The 19,818-nt window shown below is 39.4% G+C and overlaps 1 protein-coding gene across 1 annotated transcript; it reads right to left on the bottom strand.

Moving 5' to 3' along the window:
• Positions 1 to 771: 771 nt before the first annotated feature.
• Positions 772 to 3,431, bottom strand: LOC140036265 (uncharacterized). Its single transcript, XM_072077611.1, has 3 exons — positions 3,055 to 3,431; positions 2,102 to 2,218; positions 772 to 1,669 (listed from the first exon to the last, which is right to left on the bottom strand). Exons 1-3 carry the CDS (start codon positions 3,429 to 3,431, stop codon positions 772 to 774), a joined length of 1,392 nt encoding a protein of 463 aa, XP_071933712.1.
• Positions 3,432 to 19,818: the final 16,387 nt, after the last annotated feature.

Below are 19,818 nucleotides of genomic sequence, written 5' to 3'. Positions count from 1 at the left end.
CTCAGGAACCAGAACACATCTTTGCTCGATATCACTGGTGGATCAAATATGCAGTCACGAAAAAAATAATGATAGGTAGGTTAAAAGATAATATTTAGGATATGGGATGAGCAAAAATTATGGATATAAAATATATTCATCAAATATGTAAGATGGGGAGAAAAGTTGAGGCAATAATAAGTTTAATTGTTTTCAGCTAATGCAAAAATTTCTTTATATACTATATTCTTGGTGCAATTTGTGGCTTGCTGGAATAAAGAGAGAGGCCTGATAAGGATTTTGGTATTTGACATGCTTGTTGCTCGTGATAGCGCCACGTAGAGCTAACCATGGGAAAATATTGGTTCTTTCAAATACAATTCGACAAAGTCAAGTGTTTGTCCTTGAGCCTTGTTGATGGTCATTGCAAAATAGAGTCTTAAAGAAAACTGTGTTCTTTTAAATGAAACAGATATGAATTCATCCTCTGAACACTCCAATGGAATCCGTGGAATAAAGACAGATTTTCCTTCAAATGATCTAGATGCAATCTCAGCCTGGATAACATTGTTGTTGAAATGTTTGCATATTAATCAAGTACCATTTGATAAGCCTTCTGTTGGATTTATATTTCTAATCCGTATTACAGGGCAGTTCCTTTTCAGCTTCAGCTCATGCGGAGGCATACCTTTTGGTGTTAATGAGTTTAGAAAATCTTGAGTATCTCTCTTGTCTCAAGAATCAACAGGTTGATCAAAACTCAGATATGTTTTCTTCTTTCCTGGAAATTTTTCAATCAATCTGTCGTTGATCATGAACAAAGTCATTACGTGTCATCAAGATTGCTCGATTAAAAACTACAACTAGATTTATACTGAAGCTTTCTATGCTAGGGAAAACTACATTTATAAGTGTTTCAAGCGACGAATCATCATCAACGAATGGTATGTTCATTGATGTTGGTATAACAACTTCACTAGAATTGTTGATTTGTTGAGTTCCATTACCAATAATGAGAAGGAATCTGTAAAAATCAGGATCTTTGCGTGCTCTCATGTTTTGTTGAAGCCTTAATTTTGGTAGTTGTTGCCAAAGAGGAGACTTAACAAAACTTGCATTAATGATATCTTCCTTATGGCCTTTTGACACCATTGGTAGAGTCTGGCGAAAATCACCACCAAAGACAATAATTTTTCCACCAAATGCTAGATTTGTTTGCATCAGATCTTGCAGCATCTCATTGAATTCCTCAATTGATTTTCGCTTTGCCATAGTAGCTTCATCCCAAATGATCAGCTCTGCATTTTTAATAAGATGTGCAATGGCACTTTGCTTTCCAATACTGCAAGTTGTAGCATCATCATCATATAAGGGAATTTTAAATCTGGAGTAAGAAGTTCGACCTCCAGGTAAGATGGATCCTGCGACACCAGATGTTGCAGTAGCAAGGGCAATCCCACCTTTTGACCTGATTGTTGCAAGCAGAGTTTTATATAGGAAAGTCTTACCAGTGCCTCCAGGGCCGTCAACAAAAAAAGCTTCTGATTTTTTGTTTAATACTGCATTCATAATTTTGTCATAGGCTATTCTCTGATCACTGTTTAGCTGATGCAATGCAGCAAGATCGGCATCTGAAACAACAATGGTCTTTTCAGTTTCTATCTCTTTTGCGACAAGTTGTTTGATATTTCTTTATGGAACGAAGCTACTGAATCCATAATCTTTCAAAGATTTTCCCATAGATTGTAAGTAGTTGTCGATAATCTATAGAACTATCTTTTCAACTTGGTCAATAGATTTATCTCGATGAATATCCTCAGATAAGAAATCTTGATACTTGAGCCATATTTGTTATGGATTTATACGTGTGCAATAAGCTAAAAGAACAGCAAACAGATGTCTTAAGGAAGATGGCATTTGATATACAGTAGCTTCTTGAAGGCACAATTTAGCACCATCATCTGATTGTAGCAAGCCAAGCTTATCTGCTGCTTGCTAAAACGTAGCATATGTAATCCCATCGATTGTTTTTAATGCATCGAAAGAGGTTGGTTTCCGGACATGCATTAATAACATCCGTAAATAGTAGCGTTCCCCTTCAGATGGATGAGCAGGAGCTAACCTGCCAACAACTTCTTTGTTCTGACGGCAATCCCATTGCTTTGTTGTTCTATTCCAAATGAAATGCTCTGGAAATTCTACATAGAGACAATTCAAAGACTTTGCATGATCATCTTGCCTGTTCATTGCAAAAAATTCAGTTAACATTGTTGTTGAAGAAATAGGATTTTGCAATAGACTTTCAAGTGGTCTATTTTTAGGAAATGTTAAAGGGTGTTTATTTTCAAGGTGTACTTGGAGTAGAGTTACTGATGGGTGTATTTCATTCAGATCAAATGCAAATATGCGCCACATAGCTTCAGGAGTAGATACCCATCTGGCAGCTACAAAGCTTTTAATTTCATCAAATGACTGATCAACCTCAGTTTTATTGAGCAGATGCAAAATTTTTTCATGACCTTTATATATATATATATATATTTGTAAATATATTTGATAGCTCGAACAGTTGAGCAAACTTTTACATTAAGATGACAGTTAAACTTTGACAATAGATAAGGATTATAGGGGACTACCCACCTGTTATCCAGATGATGACCACGAACTTTGACTGTTTTCTTGTCTTCGGAGCGTTTGTATATAGGATATGAGTTGCTACTGTGACGTGTCGATTCATTGAATTCTTTTGAATATTTGTCCTTACAACCTATGTTTTTTCTCATACATGGATATTTTGGATTCATTGCACCACATGGCCCATGTATCATATGTTTCACAACAAGACTATGTAGGTATGGCTGATCATGAGAATCAAGAAATTGATCACAAACAATTCGATCATATGCTTGAGGTGAGTATATCTTGCTTCCTTGCTTGAGAATAATAAGAAAATGAGCATGTGGTAGGCCTCGTTTTTGGAACTCAATAACATACGTACATGCTGCAATCTTTCCAAAAATATGTTTCTTGAGTAGCTCCTTTTTCAACATTTCTAATTTGGCTCTAAAGACTCACGAGATCAGATCTGGACGATTCTCAACTTGATCAGTTTTAAGTAACTCATTCTTAATCTCTGGCCAATTCTGATTGCATGTCATTGTCAAAAATATGTCTGGCTTGCCATGTCGCTGGACCAAATCCATTGAATCCATATATCTACGTTTCATGTCACGCGGTCCTCCAATAAATGATTGCGGGAGCAAAATTCTTTTCCCAACATTTGAAGATGAAGCTTCTCCTTGAGAGATACTATCAACTATGCCTTGGTATAATTCTGTGCGCGTCTGGTTTCGTTTGGCAGTGTTTCGATGAAAATCAAGCCTTGTCGACTCAATTTTGACATACATATCAACCACATATTGTTGTAGGAGTCGGCCTATATGAAGCAACATCGATCGATCACTTTCTCTAATCTATAGCTTGTAGCAGTAATACTCTAAACACGAAATAGTTTTTCTCTTCCGTTTCATTTTTCTGATTGCTGAATGAGGGGAAATAAGATAATTACCCTGATTTTCAGCATGGATAACATCATCTGCTATTAAAGCTGAGTCAGAAAATAACACTTGCTCTCCCTAGCATGTTCTATGTTCACATGATGGATCATCATTCTTCATAACTCTTTCAATTCCTGGATGCCAACCTGGTTCACCATTTGCAAATATCAAGGGATATTGTAAAGAATCATAACAGCCATAATAATGCTTGACAATTTGTGTTTTTCCATTTTTGCCATATACTTCAATATTCTTCGACATTACTTGCTCACAATCACTTGTCTCAGGCCAAACACCTCCCACCTGTGAAACTGTTGGTTTGTTAAAGGTTCGCTGGTCAACAGATGGATTTGCCTCTAGAATAATTTTATAATCATCAAGATTTGGCAATGTTTGCAGTCCTCGAAAGAAGGCAAAATAAGGTTTGACTTTCTAGATACTTTCTAACTTACTAATCAGTGATTCAGCAAACCTGTTAGATAATGAAAGTATATTGCTTGTCTGATGATCAGTGTCAAAGAAATATAATTGAAGATTTTTTGGTTGTTCACCATCAGTAGGAATGAGCTGATTTATATAGTGGTACATCTGTCCTTGGATTCGAAAAGTATAAATTCCATTGTATGTTTTGCCAAGAGATTGATCTGTGTGGACTCCAATGGATGTAAAGGCAAATACGTTATTATAACTTCTAACACATCGACGAAACTCTATGGCATCTTCACTATCATCAAGATAAAGCAGCATAAGTTCCCTTGGCATCTCAGTTGCTACTAATTGAATCTCTCCAGAAGCACAGCAAAATCCTGGAGGTTCGAGATAAAAGCGCTTTGCATTGCAATATTGATAGTTGGGAGTTGTTGGTAACAAGTTAGGTTCAGTTGCAATGGCATCTAATGGATCCTTCTGCTTTTTCTTTTGCTGATTCCTCTTTCGATTACCCTGAAAGCTAGTACTTGTGCCTGGTAAAGTTTCACTTGTTGGCACACTATCATCATGAGAAAGATCATGGAAAGAACCATCTGTAGATTGGTAGAAACCAGACCTGTCTAATGCTTTCTCTGTAAGTTTCTGTCTTTTACCCTTTTTGGTTATACCATCGACCATTGATGGAACGGAAGAAGTAATAACATTGCCTGATTGAGAGCAACATACATCAGTAAGTATATCAAATGCAAGATTAGCAAGATGTATATTTTGATACTGTTGTTTATCTCTGCTCTCTGCACCTTCATCTTGTAATGATTGACCTTGGTCTTTGCCTCTATTGGGTAAGGTTGTCACCTCAGCCAAACTACTATCAGCAGTAACAGCAATATTATGTAATGTATGTCGTAACTCATCATCAGATCTTTCAGCAAAAACTGGTATATCAAAGAGCATTGATTGAGAAATGTCATCTACTAAAGACATCTCAGCCACTTGCTAATTGCATTTATGTTGATCATTTGCAAAGATTTTATCAAGTAGAATGGACTGATTCATTACACCGCTACGAATTTCAGGATCACTGAAGCCAATAAACTTTTCATAACAAAAATTAGCAGATGAAACACATGGCCTGTGCTGATCATCAACAGCTCCAACATTTTCTTGCGGAATCATATTTTTAGCAACACTAAATCCTGTGACTGCACACATACACCAGTACAAAGATCATTTTTATTTTTGCCTTTTGCAGCATGCCGCTATTGTCAACGTCTTCTATTTTTTTCAATATACAGGTTTTGAAGAGATCCATATTTTCTAGGCCGCCCCACTATTGAGCAAGATAATAGACATATGACAAAGCACAACAAATTAGAGATACTATCTTGACAAGCAGAACAACATTCAACATATGAAAATAAAATTAAAGTAACAAAAATAACAATGGCACTGTAGACACCAAATTTTTGTCAAATTTTAATGTTTTCTTGAATTTTTTTATTTAACGAGTTGTCTATTTTCTTGCATTTTAATGTGTATTTTTTTTCTTTTCTCTCATTTTTATAGGTCAATTTTAAGAAAAGAAAATTAAAAAAAATCAAAAATCAAAAATCAAACTAAACTTACATATTTTCATCATTTCCCCTACCAAATACACTTAACCCATTCCTACACTCAACTTTCTTCACCTTTCTTGTGATTTGGTAAAAGTCATCATTTTTTACCAAAGACACACACAAACTACTCCCTCAATCTCCTCTCTCGGCTCTCTCCCACACAAGACAAGAAACAAGCAGACACAAGAAAAAAAAAAAAAAAGACTCCACTCTTGCTCTCCACTTCGTTTTACTCTTGGCTCTCAAAAGACAAAACACAAAAGAGAAGAAGCAAGGCACTCATCCTCCCAAGTCACTCTCGGCTCTCTGCTCTCTCTCTCAATAGACAACACCACAAAAGGAAAACACTCTTCCTTCCCAAACTGAGACTCGGCTCCCTCTTATTTCTCTCAAATACTCGCACGCAACAAAAAAAAAAAGAGGGAGGGCAGCTATCGGTCAAGGCTTGGAAACTTCATAAAAAATAAAACTTCAACCGAAAGATTTCCATATTTATTGAGGTATAGTTTTAGTTTTTGTTATATTAAATCAATGCTTCATTGTTTAGTTTTCTTTCGTTTCTCCTGGCTTCCTTGGTTATTGTTATATTGGCAAAATTTGGGAATGTCATTAACCAGATTAGGAAAAGAAGAGTGATTTTTGTATATGCATGCTGACTGTTTGACAAAATGCCATAATGAAAAATGAATTAAACTAGTGAATATTTTGTGCTAATTTCTGGTGAAATAGACGGGTGTAGTTAGTATGTGGTTTGAAAAATGTTGAATTATTTAAGTATTTTGAAGTTTTGAGCATTACAGGCATGTAAATATATTTTTTTTTTCATTTTTGGGCTGTTTTGTTTTAGTTCGTGGTTTGTTGTTGTTTTCTTGTTAAACTAAGAACACGGTTGCATTGTAGAAATCACAAGTAGTATTTTGGTATAAAATTTACAATTTTTGGGCGAGATTTTAGTGATTTTTAGGAAGCAAAAACCGTGACTGTTTTCAGCCATTTGACCACTTTCCGGTCGTTTTTTGTAAAAACTAACTCCGGAAATGGAATCTACGCAAAAAATGGAGTGGGGGTGTATTTTGGCAATTTTTGGTGACCGAAGAGGTTGCCGGCGGCGGTCCGCCACCATAGCCGCCACAGGGAGAAGCTTCAGTTTTCTCGGTAGAGAAGAGGGGGAGGAAGAAGAAGAGAAGGAAAAAGAAAAGAGAGAAGAAAAAGGAAAGAAAAGAAAAAAAAGGAAAATGGGTTGGGCTAATTTTATTTTTTTTAGTGGGTTTGTTTCTTATTTTCGGTTGGACTAGAAGGTCGGACCCATGCTTTATTTTCGGTTGGGTTTGAGTGATAAAAGATGGATTAGCCTGTGTGTTTTGGCTTGGACTTTCGGCTAGGCTTAGGTAGTGTTCGACCCAAAGAAATAAAATGATGGTCCGATGGCCTTTTCTTACCCAAGGCAGAAACCGAATTTTCACTTTAGCCCCTGGTCTTTGGAGTAGCTTCACTGTGGCCCAGAACATCTTAAATTTCTTTTACCTAGGTCCTTAAGTTAATTGGACTTTGGTCCCTAAGCTTTATCTTTCATTTAATTTTGGCCCCTAAACTTTGAAAAATTATATTTTTGACCCCAAAAGCTTTTCATTTTATGCAATTTAGTCCCTAGTGAATTTTGACTCTCTTTATTATGATTGTTTCTTTTCTTTAATAGCGAATTATGTTACTTTTGAGTATGTTTAACCTGTAATTGTTAGATGTTCTTAAATTTATTTACGTTTGACATGTTAAGGTGAATTAAGCATTTTCATTATTATTATTATTATTATTATTTCAATTAAATTGGTGTCATGATTCTTTTGTTCATTTTGAGTGTAAATAGAGTAATTTGACTTCCATTTAGTCACCACTTCAAAAGGGAGGTGCCCCTATTATTATTTAAATGTCAAATTACGTGCTTTTATGTGCTCCTACGTGTTCCTATGTGTTTATATGTTTTATTTATTTGATTTAAATGTTCATTCAAATTTCCTTATATTTGTTTAGTTATTTTTTTTATAATTATTTGAGAGGCATTTAAATACCTCAAAAAATGTAATAGATAGGATAACTAGATTTATTTTATTTTATTTCCCTATTTTAGATTGTAGTTAGATTCCCCACTGTAATAGATAAGTTTTTGCGTGCTTATGTGTTATGTGCTTTATTCGCTTTTCTTAAGATTTTTGCATCTAGATATTATGTTTATGTGTTATGTGCTACGTGCTCTTACATGTTTATTTGTTTTAATTTATGCCTTATTTGTCTCATTATGTATTAAGAATGCATGACGTCACCACACCAGTTCAACGCTAGTTGTGGCTTTTCCCTCCGTTTACTTGCTAGTCCAACGCTTGTAGAGATTTTTAGAAATGGGTTAGTCCAATGCTAGACCCTTAGGTCATTCGTGCGTTAGATTCATCTTTGTGTGATATTCATTACATTTTCATGCATATTTTTTATTTTTAGGATCTTTTCTCATTTGCATAATATTGTCTATTATATTATTCTCTACCCCATATCCTCTATATGTGTTAATCATGTCATTTAGAATTGCATCTCATTTAAGTTAGTTCATTTGTTTGTCTATGTTAGGAGAATTATTCTTTGAACATGGGAAATAGGTGATTACAACTTTCTAGTTTAAATATCCCATTAATCCCTGTATAAGAAAATTCTATCACGAGTTTTTGCCTCCCGTACCCTTTATGTTGCATTCCTTTTTTTTCTTTGATCACTTATATCTATGTTTATAATTTAATTTCTTTTCATTTCTTTTAATTTCATCATTTGCATACTCGTGACACTTTCAAGGAATTACTTTGGCTTTCGCAGTTAATGCGATTGGTTCAATTAAACCCTTGAATGAACATTTTGTTCCTTTCGATATTTTTATAAATTTAGATTTACATCCATGTAGGAAACATTCAAATGTGATAAAATTAAGGGTTAGATTAGGAAAATTTTGACTAAACCTCGCAACTAATTTAGATTAGGTTGAAAAGGTGCCTTAGGTTTGAGTTAATCGAACATTTGCCTTCCTTTCCTTCAATCGTGACTCCCGAACCCATTGTCTCTTGTTTTTTCAAAGACCGGGAGTTGTCAAAAAGGGTTTTGTTTTATTTTATTTTTCTCAAAAAATATTTTTTGGGGTGACTTGGTACGCCCAAATTTAATACCAAGTGGCGACTCCTATTTTTCTTCAAAACCCTTTTAGACTAAATTTTGGACCCAAATTGTCGCATTTTTTAAAAGTCAAATTCTAGGTCCTTTTTCACCTATTTTTAAATAAAATCACATCTTTTGTAAACACCTATTATTTTTCATCGCGAAAAAATGGGGCGCGACAACTTGGTGACTCCACTGAGGACGCTAGAGAGTCCAAGCACTTCGTTCAGTTGTCTTTTCTCTTTCTAACCCTTTCACTTATCATATTTGGATGTTTAGGTTGCATATTTGTTTTACCTTTTCTTTTTCCTCATTTTTAGAATTATTGCATTTCACACACACGATCGTCTCTCGATATCCGCGTATGCGATGATTTGTTTATTTATTTTCATTTATTTATGTTTCTATATTTGTATCGCATTTGCATCTTAGGTGGGGGAAATACCACTTTAGAGTCTTCACGCATGTTTTAATTATAATCCCTCCCCTCAAAAGGAAGCACCTCATACGTGCATACATTGCTTTTCACCTATTTTTAATTTTCTCGTGGGCGCCATCCCACATTTCCTTATAGGATTAGAATCGATTTCCTTAGGTATGCGGATGGTGTGCTATGCGCCCATAGCGATGCCTAAGGGATCACTCAAGCAACCGACCGAAGGCCTTGGGATTGATGACCCTACGCCTCTTGGTATGAAGGCTTGGGAGCTTGAAACCTTATCGAGTCTGGATGCATTAGTAAGCCAAACCTCATGCATCCATTGTGAGACCCCGAAAATTTTCTTATTTTCCGGGCAGTTATTTTGGGACTTTTGAGTATATTTTAGGGTTTTCTATTATATGTAGGTTTTCTGGGGAATTTTATGGTAAAATGTGAATTTTATAGCATATTCTGGGTTTAGGTCAAGTTTGGGCTATTAGAGGTGTACAGTGCATGTGGGACCCGCTAAAATGATCGGTACCGGGAAAGGTAACTTTGGGAAATTTTATTTACGGAAGCCTAGTACTTAGTGTTAGGAGTTAATTAGATGTGAGTCTTTAAGTAAGTGTTACAAGACACAAGTTGAGATAAGCTTGAAGAACACATGTTGCAATTTCATTGGCCCTTGAATTTTTGACTTTTCCTACACCTTTACTAAAACAAAAATTGACCCAAAATTCTTTATTTTTCTCCTCCTCTTTGCCGACCAACAAGGAAGAAAGAAAGAAAGAAAGTTCTTCAATTTTTGCTTCAATCTCTTGCCAAATCTTGAAATCCAACCGGTTAATTCACAAATTCTTCCATAAAACTTGCTTGCTAGGAGTGTTTGAGGTGTTTGGTGGATTTTGTTTGAAGAGAGAGGCCTCATCTACCTTGTATCCAACATTTGTAAGGTAAGCAAGTTAGGAAATGCTTATTTCTTGGTTGTAAGATGAAATTTATTGGTGATAGAGGTTAAAGATGCAATTTTATGGGCTATTTTAAGAGTTATGGTTGAGTTGTGGAAATTTTCTATTTATGGAGGAATTTTCTGTTTTATATGATAACTTATGGTTGAGTTGGGTGTGGTGGATTTATATGGCTTGATTTAGAGCCTTGGTGTGTTAATGGTGTTTAATTGTAGAAAATTTCGGCATTTGTAGGATTTTCGGTTTTTAGGTTTTGGTATAATTGGGGTTTTTCTATATATGGTATATATGCTAGTAATTTGATTGTATTGTGGCTTAAATGGGATGAATGGACTAAATTGTGAGATATAAGTGTATTGGTAGCAGTTGAATGTTTGTGGTTAGGTTGGAAATGTGAAGAAATTAAGGGGTTATGCCGTCCAAATGGTTAGAAATATAGATGGTTTTGTCTTGAGAAGGATTTGAGTAGAAATGGATAAGTTTTGGGCTTTTACTCACATTCCACACCTTAATGTTTCATTGTATTGGCTTTTGAGCAACTTGCATTCGTAAGTTAAACTTGTACGTTGAATTGTATTTGAGTCTTCAATATGGTTATTTGCTTGTTTTAGGTCGTACCGGTGGGCCGGGACCTACACCTGATTCAAACGTGTGACTTGCTTGAAAATTTGGTGAGTGTACCAGTATATGATGAACATACTTGTTATGTGATTATAAATGTCTTGATTTGGGTCGAGAGTGTACTTGATCGCTCTTGACCACTTACTTGCCTTTACCATTATTGTTTGGATGTGAAGTGGTATATATACATGCTTTGACATTTGATGGGGCAATGCCTTAATATTAATGTGAAATTGAGCTCATGCCCTTAGACCGTTATTCGAGTCGAGCCGGCAAGGGCTTGGGCGATTCGTTAATGAGCCTTTGGGTTCTTGATAGGCGAGTGGAGTGTTAACTCCTCGACCTTGTGGTATACTCGAGTAGTACCCTTTTGGAACTATGAGGCGGCGGGCCCGAACAGGGGGTGAATGGTGGAAGGAAATGGTGCGAAGTGGTGTCTACGGATCTTGGTTTGTTTAAATGGTTGACGGAGTGTCAACATGTGCGATCAAGTATGGCAAACGGAAACCGGCCCTTGAGGGTCACATGTATCCTTTTATATGTGTATGGTTGTATGAAGGTGTTTATGTATGTGTTACTAGTTGTATCATGAAATTGTGCATTTGGTACCTCACGAGCGTAAGCTCACCCCCGTTGTTTTGTTTTCCTTACAGGAGCAGGATTGGAAACAAGTTTTGATTGAGTTGAGCTAGATAGATAGCTAGTTTTGTAAAGCTCCTCTAGAACTTGCAACTTGAATGTATTTGAATTCAAGTATCTTTTGGACTTGTATAAGTGATTCCTTTTCTTGTATATATGCCTTTATTAAGTCTTGGCTTAACTGTAGTCTGTGTTTGGTGTGTTTGGGGCGAACAACGATTTTCGAACGAAGGAAGAAAAGATTTTAGCAAAACTGTCGCCCAGAATCCGGCCAAGAATCCGGCCAGTTTCTGGCCGGATACAAGGCCGGATATGCAGGGGAAAAAAAAATTTGGCATTTTGGCCACTGGACGCAATCCGGCCAGTGTAATCCGGCCAACTTCCGGCCGGATTGACAGGGGAATTTCGACCCCTTCGGGGTCCAGCCACTGCCTCCTATCCGGCCGAGAATCCGGCCGGATATCCGGCCAGATTCTGGCCGGATAGTGACGCAGTCGGTTACTGTTCATCCGCGGCAAATTTTTCTGTTTCCTTTTCTTGACCAATTCAAGTGCTCGCGAGCTATACTTTCTTCCGTGATGACTTTGTGGTGATAAGAACCTTTTAAGAAGGTTTGTACGCTTGTTTTATTGATTTTTTTTCTCTTTGCTAGTTCGGTTCGTTTTGCTTGTTTTGGGTTGGTAGTCCTGGCGAGAGTTGGGCAGGCGGTCCGTCGACCCCTCTGGTTCGCCTTAGGGGAAGATGGGGTCGTCACAAGTGGTATCAGAGCCTAGGTTTAGATTAACCTGGGCATGCTTGTATTTGCTTGTTTTCCTGAGAGTGTTTGAGTTTGACTACGCTTTTGTGTAGGATGGATGCGCCTAGTGGATCTAGTGGGAGGCCGACTGTGAAGCAGGGCCGGAGAGTACTTCCTATGATCAAGTACCAGATCCGGTCGAGAGGGGCAGCGGTACGTTGGAGTCCTGCTAGTCGCCTTCGGCGTTGTGAGTGTCGTGACAGGTTTGCCTACCCCACTACCCTCGTATTGGCTGTAGATAAAGAAAGGAAGGAGTTGGCCAAGGATTGTACAAGGCTAGAGGCCGAAGTGAAGCAACTAAGAGAGGCCAACAAGAGGCAAGCTGAACGAATGAAGGAATTGGAATATGACCTGGGAGAAGGTCAAGCTAGGGTGGACGACCTGTGTACGCAACTGGGAGAGGCATGTGAGCGAATGGTTAAGAGGGCAAGGCAACTGAAGGAGAGAGCCGGATCGATTCTGAACCTTTGTGATGACCTATTAGAGGACGAGAGTGACGAGTGCTCTAGTGTACGAGGCGGGGTTGGTGGTGGATCCACTCAAGCGAGTGGGTCCTCTAGTCCCACGGTAGGCTAGGGCCTGGCTTTCAAGCCATTTTGGATGTTTTTGACTCTTGTATATATAGGAACGACGGAATGGTAGGTCGGGAAGAACCTTAGCTAGTCATGTTGCATAGTGGACTAGTTTTGTGTATATGACTTTTGTATGGCCATTCCGCAAGAGGATTTCCTCGTTTGTACTTGAACGACTGTTTTGGTATATATATGGTTAATCTTGGTGAAAATGTTATGACTATGTGTTATGTGTTTAAGTGTTTTATGAAGTACCTATTGGCTAAGTGTTCATGTTTATTGTTATGCACAGGAATGTGTACCTTTTCATGTTATATTTCTACTTATGTGTTTATCTTGGTTATTTGGTTAAGCTAGAACGATGGAAGGCACGCGTAGTGGCCGAGGTAGAGGACGTGGGGGTAGACAGCCCACCCCTGAACAGGGTACGGGAACTACAGTGCCCGAACCCAATCCTGAACTCCAAGTCGATCCCAATATTCAGGTAGCCGCTGCTATCCAGCGGATGACCGATCTATTAGCCCAGGTAGTACAGCAACAGGGCCCCAATCCTAATCCTCCAGTTGGAAACCCCGGAAACCCTGGAAATCATGTCGAGAGCGAAGATCGAGCTCTCGAACGATTCCAAAAATTTTCTCCACCTAAATTTCTCGGAGGGCCCGATTCGGATGTGGCAGAACAATGGTTGGAGAAGATGATAGACATTTTTGCCGCCCTACGCTACTCGGAAGAGAGACAAGTGACCTTTGCGGTTTTCCAACTCGAAGGGGCTGCTCGCTCGTGGTGGAACCTTATCCGGACAAAATGGGAGCGAGAACAGACACCAAGGACTTGGACGAATTTTGTAAGGGAATTCTATGCCAAGTACTTTCCGCCGTTGGTTCAGGAGAAAAAAGAAGACGAATTTATTCGTCTACGCCAAGGCGCACAATCAGTGGCCGAATATGAGAGCCAATTTACGCGCTTGTCTAAGTTTGCCCCTGAGCTCATCTTGACGGAACAAAGAAGGGCGAGGCGTTTTCTTCAAGGGCTTAATGTAGAGATCCAAAAGGATTTGGCCGTGGCCCAAATCACTACTTTTAGTGATGCTGTTGAGAAGGCCTTACGATCCGAGAATGCGAGGCTCCAGGTAAGAAACTTCCAAAATCGAAAGCGGGGAGCTGCTGGGAGTAGCTCAACTCAAGGGGATAAGAGTACCCCCCCCTCCTAAATTTGGAAGGGGAGCTGGAGGGGGACGGTTTTCGAGTCCTGCTAGAGGGGCTTTTTTCCGAGGAAGCCAACTAGGTCGAGGGCCGCCGAGAAACACCACCCAAGGGAGTTCCGCCACTGTAGCGCGTGGTCCGTGTAACTTCTGTGGAAAACCCAATCACACGGAGGACGACTGCTGGAGGAAGCAGAATAAATGTTTGCGGTGCGGAAGTGCGGAGCACCGGTTCGCCAACTGTCCGGTCCAGGCACGTGACGCGAGAGGAACTACCCCGGTGACATCTAAGGCTACCTCAAGCCAATCCCGGGTAGACAGTACCAAACCAAAGGTACCTGCACGGGTGTACTCCATTGAACAACGGCCAGTCCCTGACTCCGCCGAGGTAGTGGAAGGTACGATTCCTGTCTTCCACCGCCTAGCTAGAATTTTGATAGATCCTGGAGCTACCCATTCTTTCGTTAACCCCGAGTTTATGTGCGGACTTGATATAAACCCTGTTATTCTTCCCTTTGAGCTGGAAGTTAGTACTCCTACGGGGGACCAATGTTTGATTTCTAGCAAGATGTATACGAATTGTGAGATCTGGGTAGGTGAGAGGAAGTTACTGGGAAATTTGATAAGTTTAGCCATAAAGGGATACGATGTGATATTGGGCATGGATTGGTTGGCTCGCTACGATGCCCAACTGGATTGTAAGAGGAAAATAGTAGAATTTCGTATTCCTGGGGAGGCAACTTTGAGGTTAGATGTGAGGGGTAGTCTAGCCTCATCCGCTATGATCTCGGGTATTCGCGCTAGGAAATTATTGAGTAGAGGGGCGCAAGGGTTCCTAGCTTTTCTTATAAACACGCCGGTCGACAGATTGAAAATAGAAGATGTTCCAGTAGTGAGTGAGTACCCCGATGTCTTTCCTGACGAGTTAGTGAATCTGCCTCCAGAACGAGAGATTGAGTTTGAGGTCAACCTTTTGCCAGGGGTTTCCCCTATTTCCAAAACTCCTTACCGAATGGCACCTGCGGAACTCAAAGAGCTGAAATTACAGCTGCAAGACCTTCTGGAGCGAGGGTTTATTCACGAGAGTGGATCACCTTGGGGGGCACCTGTTCTTTTTGTGAAGAAGAAGGACGGGACCTTGAGACTATGTATCGACTACCGAGGGTTGAACAACGTGACCATTAAGAATAAGTACCCCCTTCCCCACATTGACGAGTTATTTGATCAGTTACAAGGTGCAGTGATCTTCTCGAAATTAGATCTTCGACAGGGGTATTACCAACTATTGATTAGAAAAGAAGATGTGCCTAAAACCGCCTTTAATTCTCGGTATGGGCACTACGAATTTGCCGTGATGCCTTTTGAACTGACCAATGCCCCTGCTGCTTTCATGGACCTCATGCATCGAATTTTCAAACCTTATCTCGACCGATTTGTCGTTGTTTTTATCGATGACATATTGGTTTATTCAAAAACCCGTGAGGAACATGAAAAACATTTGAGAGAGGTCCTACAAACCCTGAGGGAGCACCGGTTGTATGCCAAATTTAGCAAATGTGAATTCTGGTTAGAAAGAGTTGCTTTTCTGGGGCACGTGATTTCAAAGGAAGGGATTGCTGTGGATCCGGCCAAGGTAGAAGCGGTAACTGAGTGGAAGAGACCCAATAACCCTACTGAGATCCGGAGTTTCCTAGGGTTGGCAGGTTATTACCGGCGATTTATCCAAGATTTTTCGAAACTTGCCAGTCCCTTAACCGATCTAACCAAAAAGGGTGGACAATTCCTGTGGAGTGATAAGTGTGAGATCAGTTTTCAAGAGCTGAAAAGGAGATTAACTATGGCCCCTATTCTAGCTTTACCTAACGGTCCGGACGGTTTTACTGTTTACACTGACGCCTCCAAAGAAGGTTTGGGGTGTGTATTAATGCAACATCAAAATGTAATAGCTTACGCTTCCCGGAAGTTGAAAACTCATGAGCAAAATTATCCCATTCATGACCTAGAATTGGCCGCAGTTGTCTTCGCTCTGAAAAAGTGGAGACACTATCTGTACGGAGTAACTTTTGAAGTTTATTCGGACCACAAGAGCCTTAGATACCTCTTTTCCCAGAAGGAGTTGAATATGAGACAACGTCGTTGGATGGAATTCTTGGAGGATTACGATTATACGATTAATTACCATCCTGGTAAGGCTAATGTGGTAGCCGATGCCTTAAGTAGAAAAATTCAAATTTCTGGATTGATGGTGAAAGAATGGGAATTATTGGGAGCTGTAGGAGAATGGAATCCAAAGCTGGAGCCTAATCGGATAATCTTTGGGAACATCCAAGTGACGTCGGTGTTTTTGGAAAAGATCAAGGAAGCTCAAATTAAAGATCCGACGGTTCAAAATTGGATAGAAAAGGTGAAGAAAGGGGAAATTTCCGATTTTAATTTGAGCTCTGAAGGGATTTTAAGATTTAGAAATCGAATCGTAGTACCTGATGATAGAGATTTGAGAAGGGAAATTTTGGAGGAAGCTCATCGATCTAAGTATACGATCCATCCAGGAAGTAACAAGATGTATCGTGACTTGCGGCAATTGTACTGGTGGGACAAGATGAAGAAAGAGATAGCTCAGTACGTGCAAACCTGCCTAGTGTGTCAGCAAGTTAAGGCTGAACATCAGAAGCCTTCGGGATTGCTACAACCTTTGGAAATACCTGAATGGAAATGGGAACATATCACTATGGACTTCGTTTCTGGACTACCTAGGACTCAAAGAGGACATGATGCCGTATGGGTGATCGTTGATCGATTGACCAAGTCGGCTCATTTCCTACCTGTGAATATGAAGTATTCCATGGATAAGTTAGCCCAAGTATATCTGGAGGAGATTGTGCGATTACATGGAGTACCCGTGAGTATCGTTTCTGACCGAGACCCTCGTTTCGTGTCTAGATTTTGGCAAAAGTTTCAGGAGACCTTAGGGACGAAGCTGAATCTGAGTACTACTTACCATCCTCAGACGGATGGACAGTCAGAGCGGACGATTCAGACCCTCGAAGATATGTTACGCACGTGTATCCAAGATTTCGGGGGCAATTGGGGACAACACATGACTTTAGTTGAGTTCGCCTATAATAACAGTTACCATTCATCAATCCAAATGGCACCGTACGAAGCTCTTTATGGGCGAAAGTGTCGTTCACCAATTTATTGGGATGAAGTTGGAGAGAAAAGGATCTTAGACCCTACCATTATCCCTTGGATGGAGGATGCTCAAGAAAAGGTCAAGTTAATTCGTCAAAGACTCCAGACAGCCCAAAGTCGTCAGAAGAGCTACGCCGATAATCGAAGGAAAGATTTAGAATTCGAAATAGGAGACCAAGTATTCTTGAAGATTACCCCGTTGCGGAGTGTCACTGCCGGCAGAGGAAAGAAACTCCAACCCAGATTCGTAGGACCTTTTCCGATCCTCCAGCGGGTTGGAAAAGTAGCATACCGACTTGAGTTACCGCCGAGCCTGTCACGGATTCACGATGTATTTCATGTGTCCATGCTCAAAAAGTATTACCCCGATCCCACTCACCTGGTTCAGCCGGAAGAGATTGAAATTGACGAGGCCCTTACTTACGAAGAAAAACCTGTGCAAATACTGGATAGGAAAGTTAAGGAGCTGAGGAATAAACAAATTCCCTTGGTGAAAATTCTGTGGAAGAACCACGGAGTTGAGGAGGCAACCTGGGAGATGGAAAACGAGATGAAAACCAAATATCCAGAGCTGTTTACTGACTCAGGTGAGAAATTTCGAGGACGAAATTCCTTAAGGGGGAAAGAGTGTGAGACCCCGAAAATTTTCTTATTTTCCGGGCAGTTATTTTGGGACTTTTGAGTATATTTTAGGGTTTTCTATTATATGTAGGTTTTCTGGGGAATTTTATGGTAAAATGTGAATTTTATAGCATATTCTGGGTTTAGGTCAAGTTTGGGCTATTAGAGGTGTACAGTGCATGTGGGACCCGCTAAAATGATCGGTACCGGGAAAGGTAACTTTGGGAAATTTTATTTACGGAAGCCTAGTACTTAGTGTTAGGAGTTAATTAGATGTGAGTCTTTAAGTAAGTGTTACAAGACACAAGTTGAGATAAGCTTGAAGAACACATGTTGCAATTTCATTGGCCCTTGAATTTTTGACTTTTCCTACACCTTTACTAAAACAAAAATTGACCCAAAATTCTTTATTTTTCTCCTCCTCTTTGCCGACCAACAAGGAAGAAAGAAAGAAAGAAAGTTCTTCAATTTTTGCTTCAATCTCTTGCCAAATCTTGAAATCCAACCGGTTAATTCACAAATTCTTCCATAAAACTTGCTTGCTAGGAGTGTTTGAGGTGTTTGGTGGATTTTGTTTGAAGAGAGAGGCCTCATCTACCTTGTATCCAACATTTGTAAGGTAAGCAAGTTAGGAAATGCTTATTTCTTGGTTGTAAGATGAAATTTATTGGTGATAGAGGTTAAAGATGCAATTTTATGGGCTATTTTAAGAGTTATGGTTGAGTTGTGGAAATTTTCTATTTATGGAGGAATTTTCTGTTTTATATGATAACTTATGGTTGAGTTGGGTGTGGTGGATTTATATGGCTTGATTTAGAGCCTTGGTGTGTTAATGGTGTTTAATTGTAGAAAATTTCGGCATTTGTAGGATTTTCGGTTTTTAGGTTTTGGTATAATTGGGGTTTTTCTATATATGGTATATATGCTAGTAATTTGATTGTATTGTGGCTTAAATGGGATGAATGGACTAAATTGTGAGATATAAGTGTATTGGTAGCAGTTGAATGTTTGTGGTTAGGTTGGAAATGTGAAGAAATTAAGGGGTTATGCCGTCCAAATGGTTAGAAATATAGATGGTTTTGTCTTGAGAAGGATTTGAGTAGAAATGGATAAGTTTTGGGCTTTTACTCACATTCCACACCTTAATGTTTCATTGTATTGGCTTTTGAGCAACTTGCATTCGTAAGTTAAACTTGTACGTTGAATTGTATTTGAGTCTTCAATATGGTTATTTGCTTGTTTTAGGTCGTACCGGTGGGCCGGGACCTACACCTGATTCAAACGTGTGACTTGCTTGAAAATTTGGTGAGTGTACCAGTATATGATGAACATACTTGTTATGTGATTATAAATGTCTTGATTTGGGTCGAGAGTGTACTTGATCGCTCTTGACCACTTACTTGCCTTTACCATTATTGTTTGGATGTGAAGTGGTATATATACATGCTTTGACATTTGATGGGGCAATGCCTTAATATTAATGTGAAATTGAGCTCATGCCCTTAGACCGTTATTCGAGTCGAGCCGGCAAGGGCTTGGGCGATTCGTTAATGAGCCTTTGGGTTCTTGATAGGCGAGTGGAGTGTTAACTCCTCGACCTTGTGGTATACTCGAGTAGTACCCTTTTGGAACTATGAGGCGGCGGGCCCGAACAGGGGGTGAATGGTGGAAGGAAATGGTGCGAAGTGGTGTCTACGGATCTTGGTTTGTTTAAATGGTTGACGGAGTGTCAACATGTGCGATCAAGTATGGCAAACGGAAACCGGCCCTTGAGGGTCACATGTATCCTTTTATATGTGTATGGTTGTATGAAGGTGTTTATGTATGTGTTACTAGTTGTATCATGAAATTGTGCATTTGGTACCTCACGAGCGTAAGCTCACCCCCGTTGTTTTGTTTTCCTTACAGGAGCAGGATTGGAAACAAGTTTTGATTGAGTTGAGCTAGATAGATAGCTAGTTTTGTAAAGCTCCTCTAGAACTTGCAACTTGAATGTATTTGAATTCAAGTATCTTTT

The sequence above is a fragment of the Coffea arabica genome, chromosome 2e (assembly GCF_036785885.1).
Source record: "Coffea arabica cultivar ET-39 chromosome 2e, Coffea Arabica ET-39 HiFi, whole genome shotgun sequence".
In the NCBI taxonomy this organism is placed as follows: domain Eukaryota; kingdom Viridiplantae; phylum Streptophyta; class Magnoliopsida; order Gentianales; family Rubiaceae; genus Coffea; species Coffea arabica.
The sequence above is the reverse complement of the archived record's forward strand: the minus strand, read 5'-3'. Positions and strand labels throughout refer to the sequence as shown.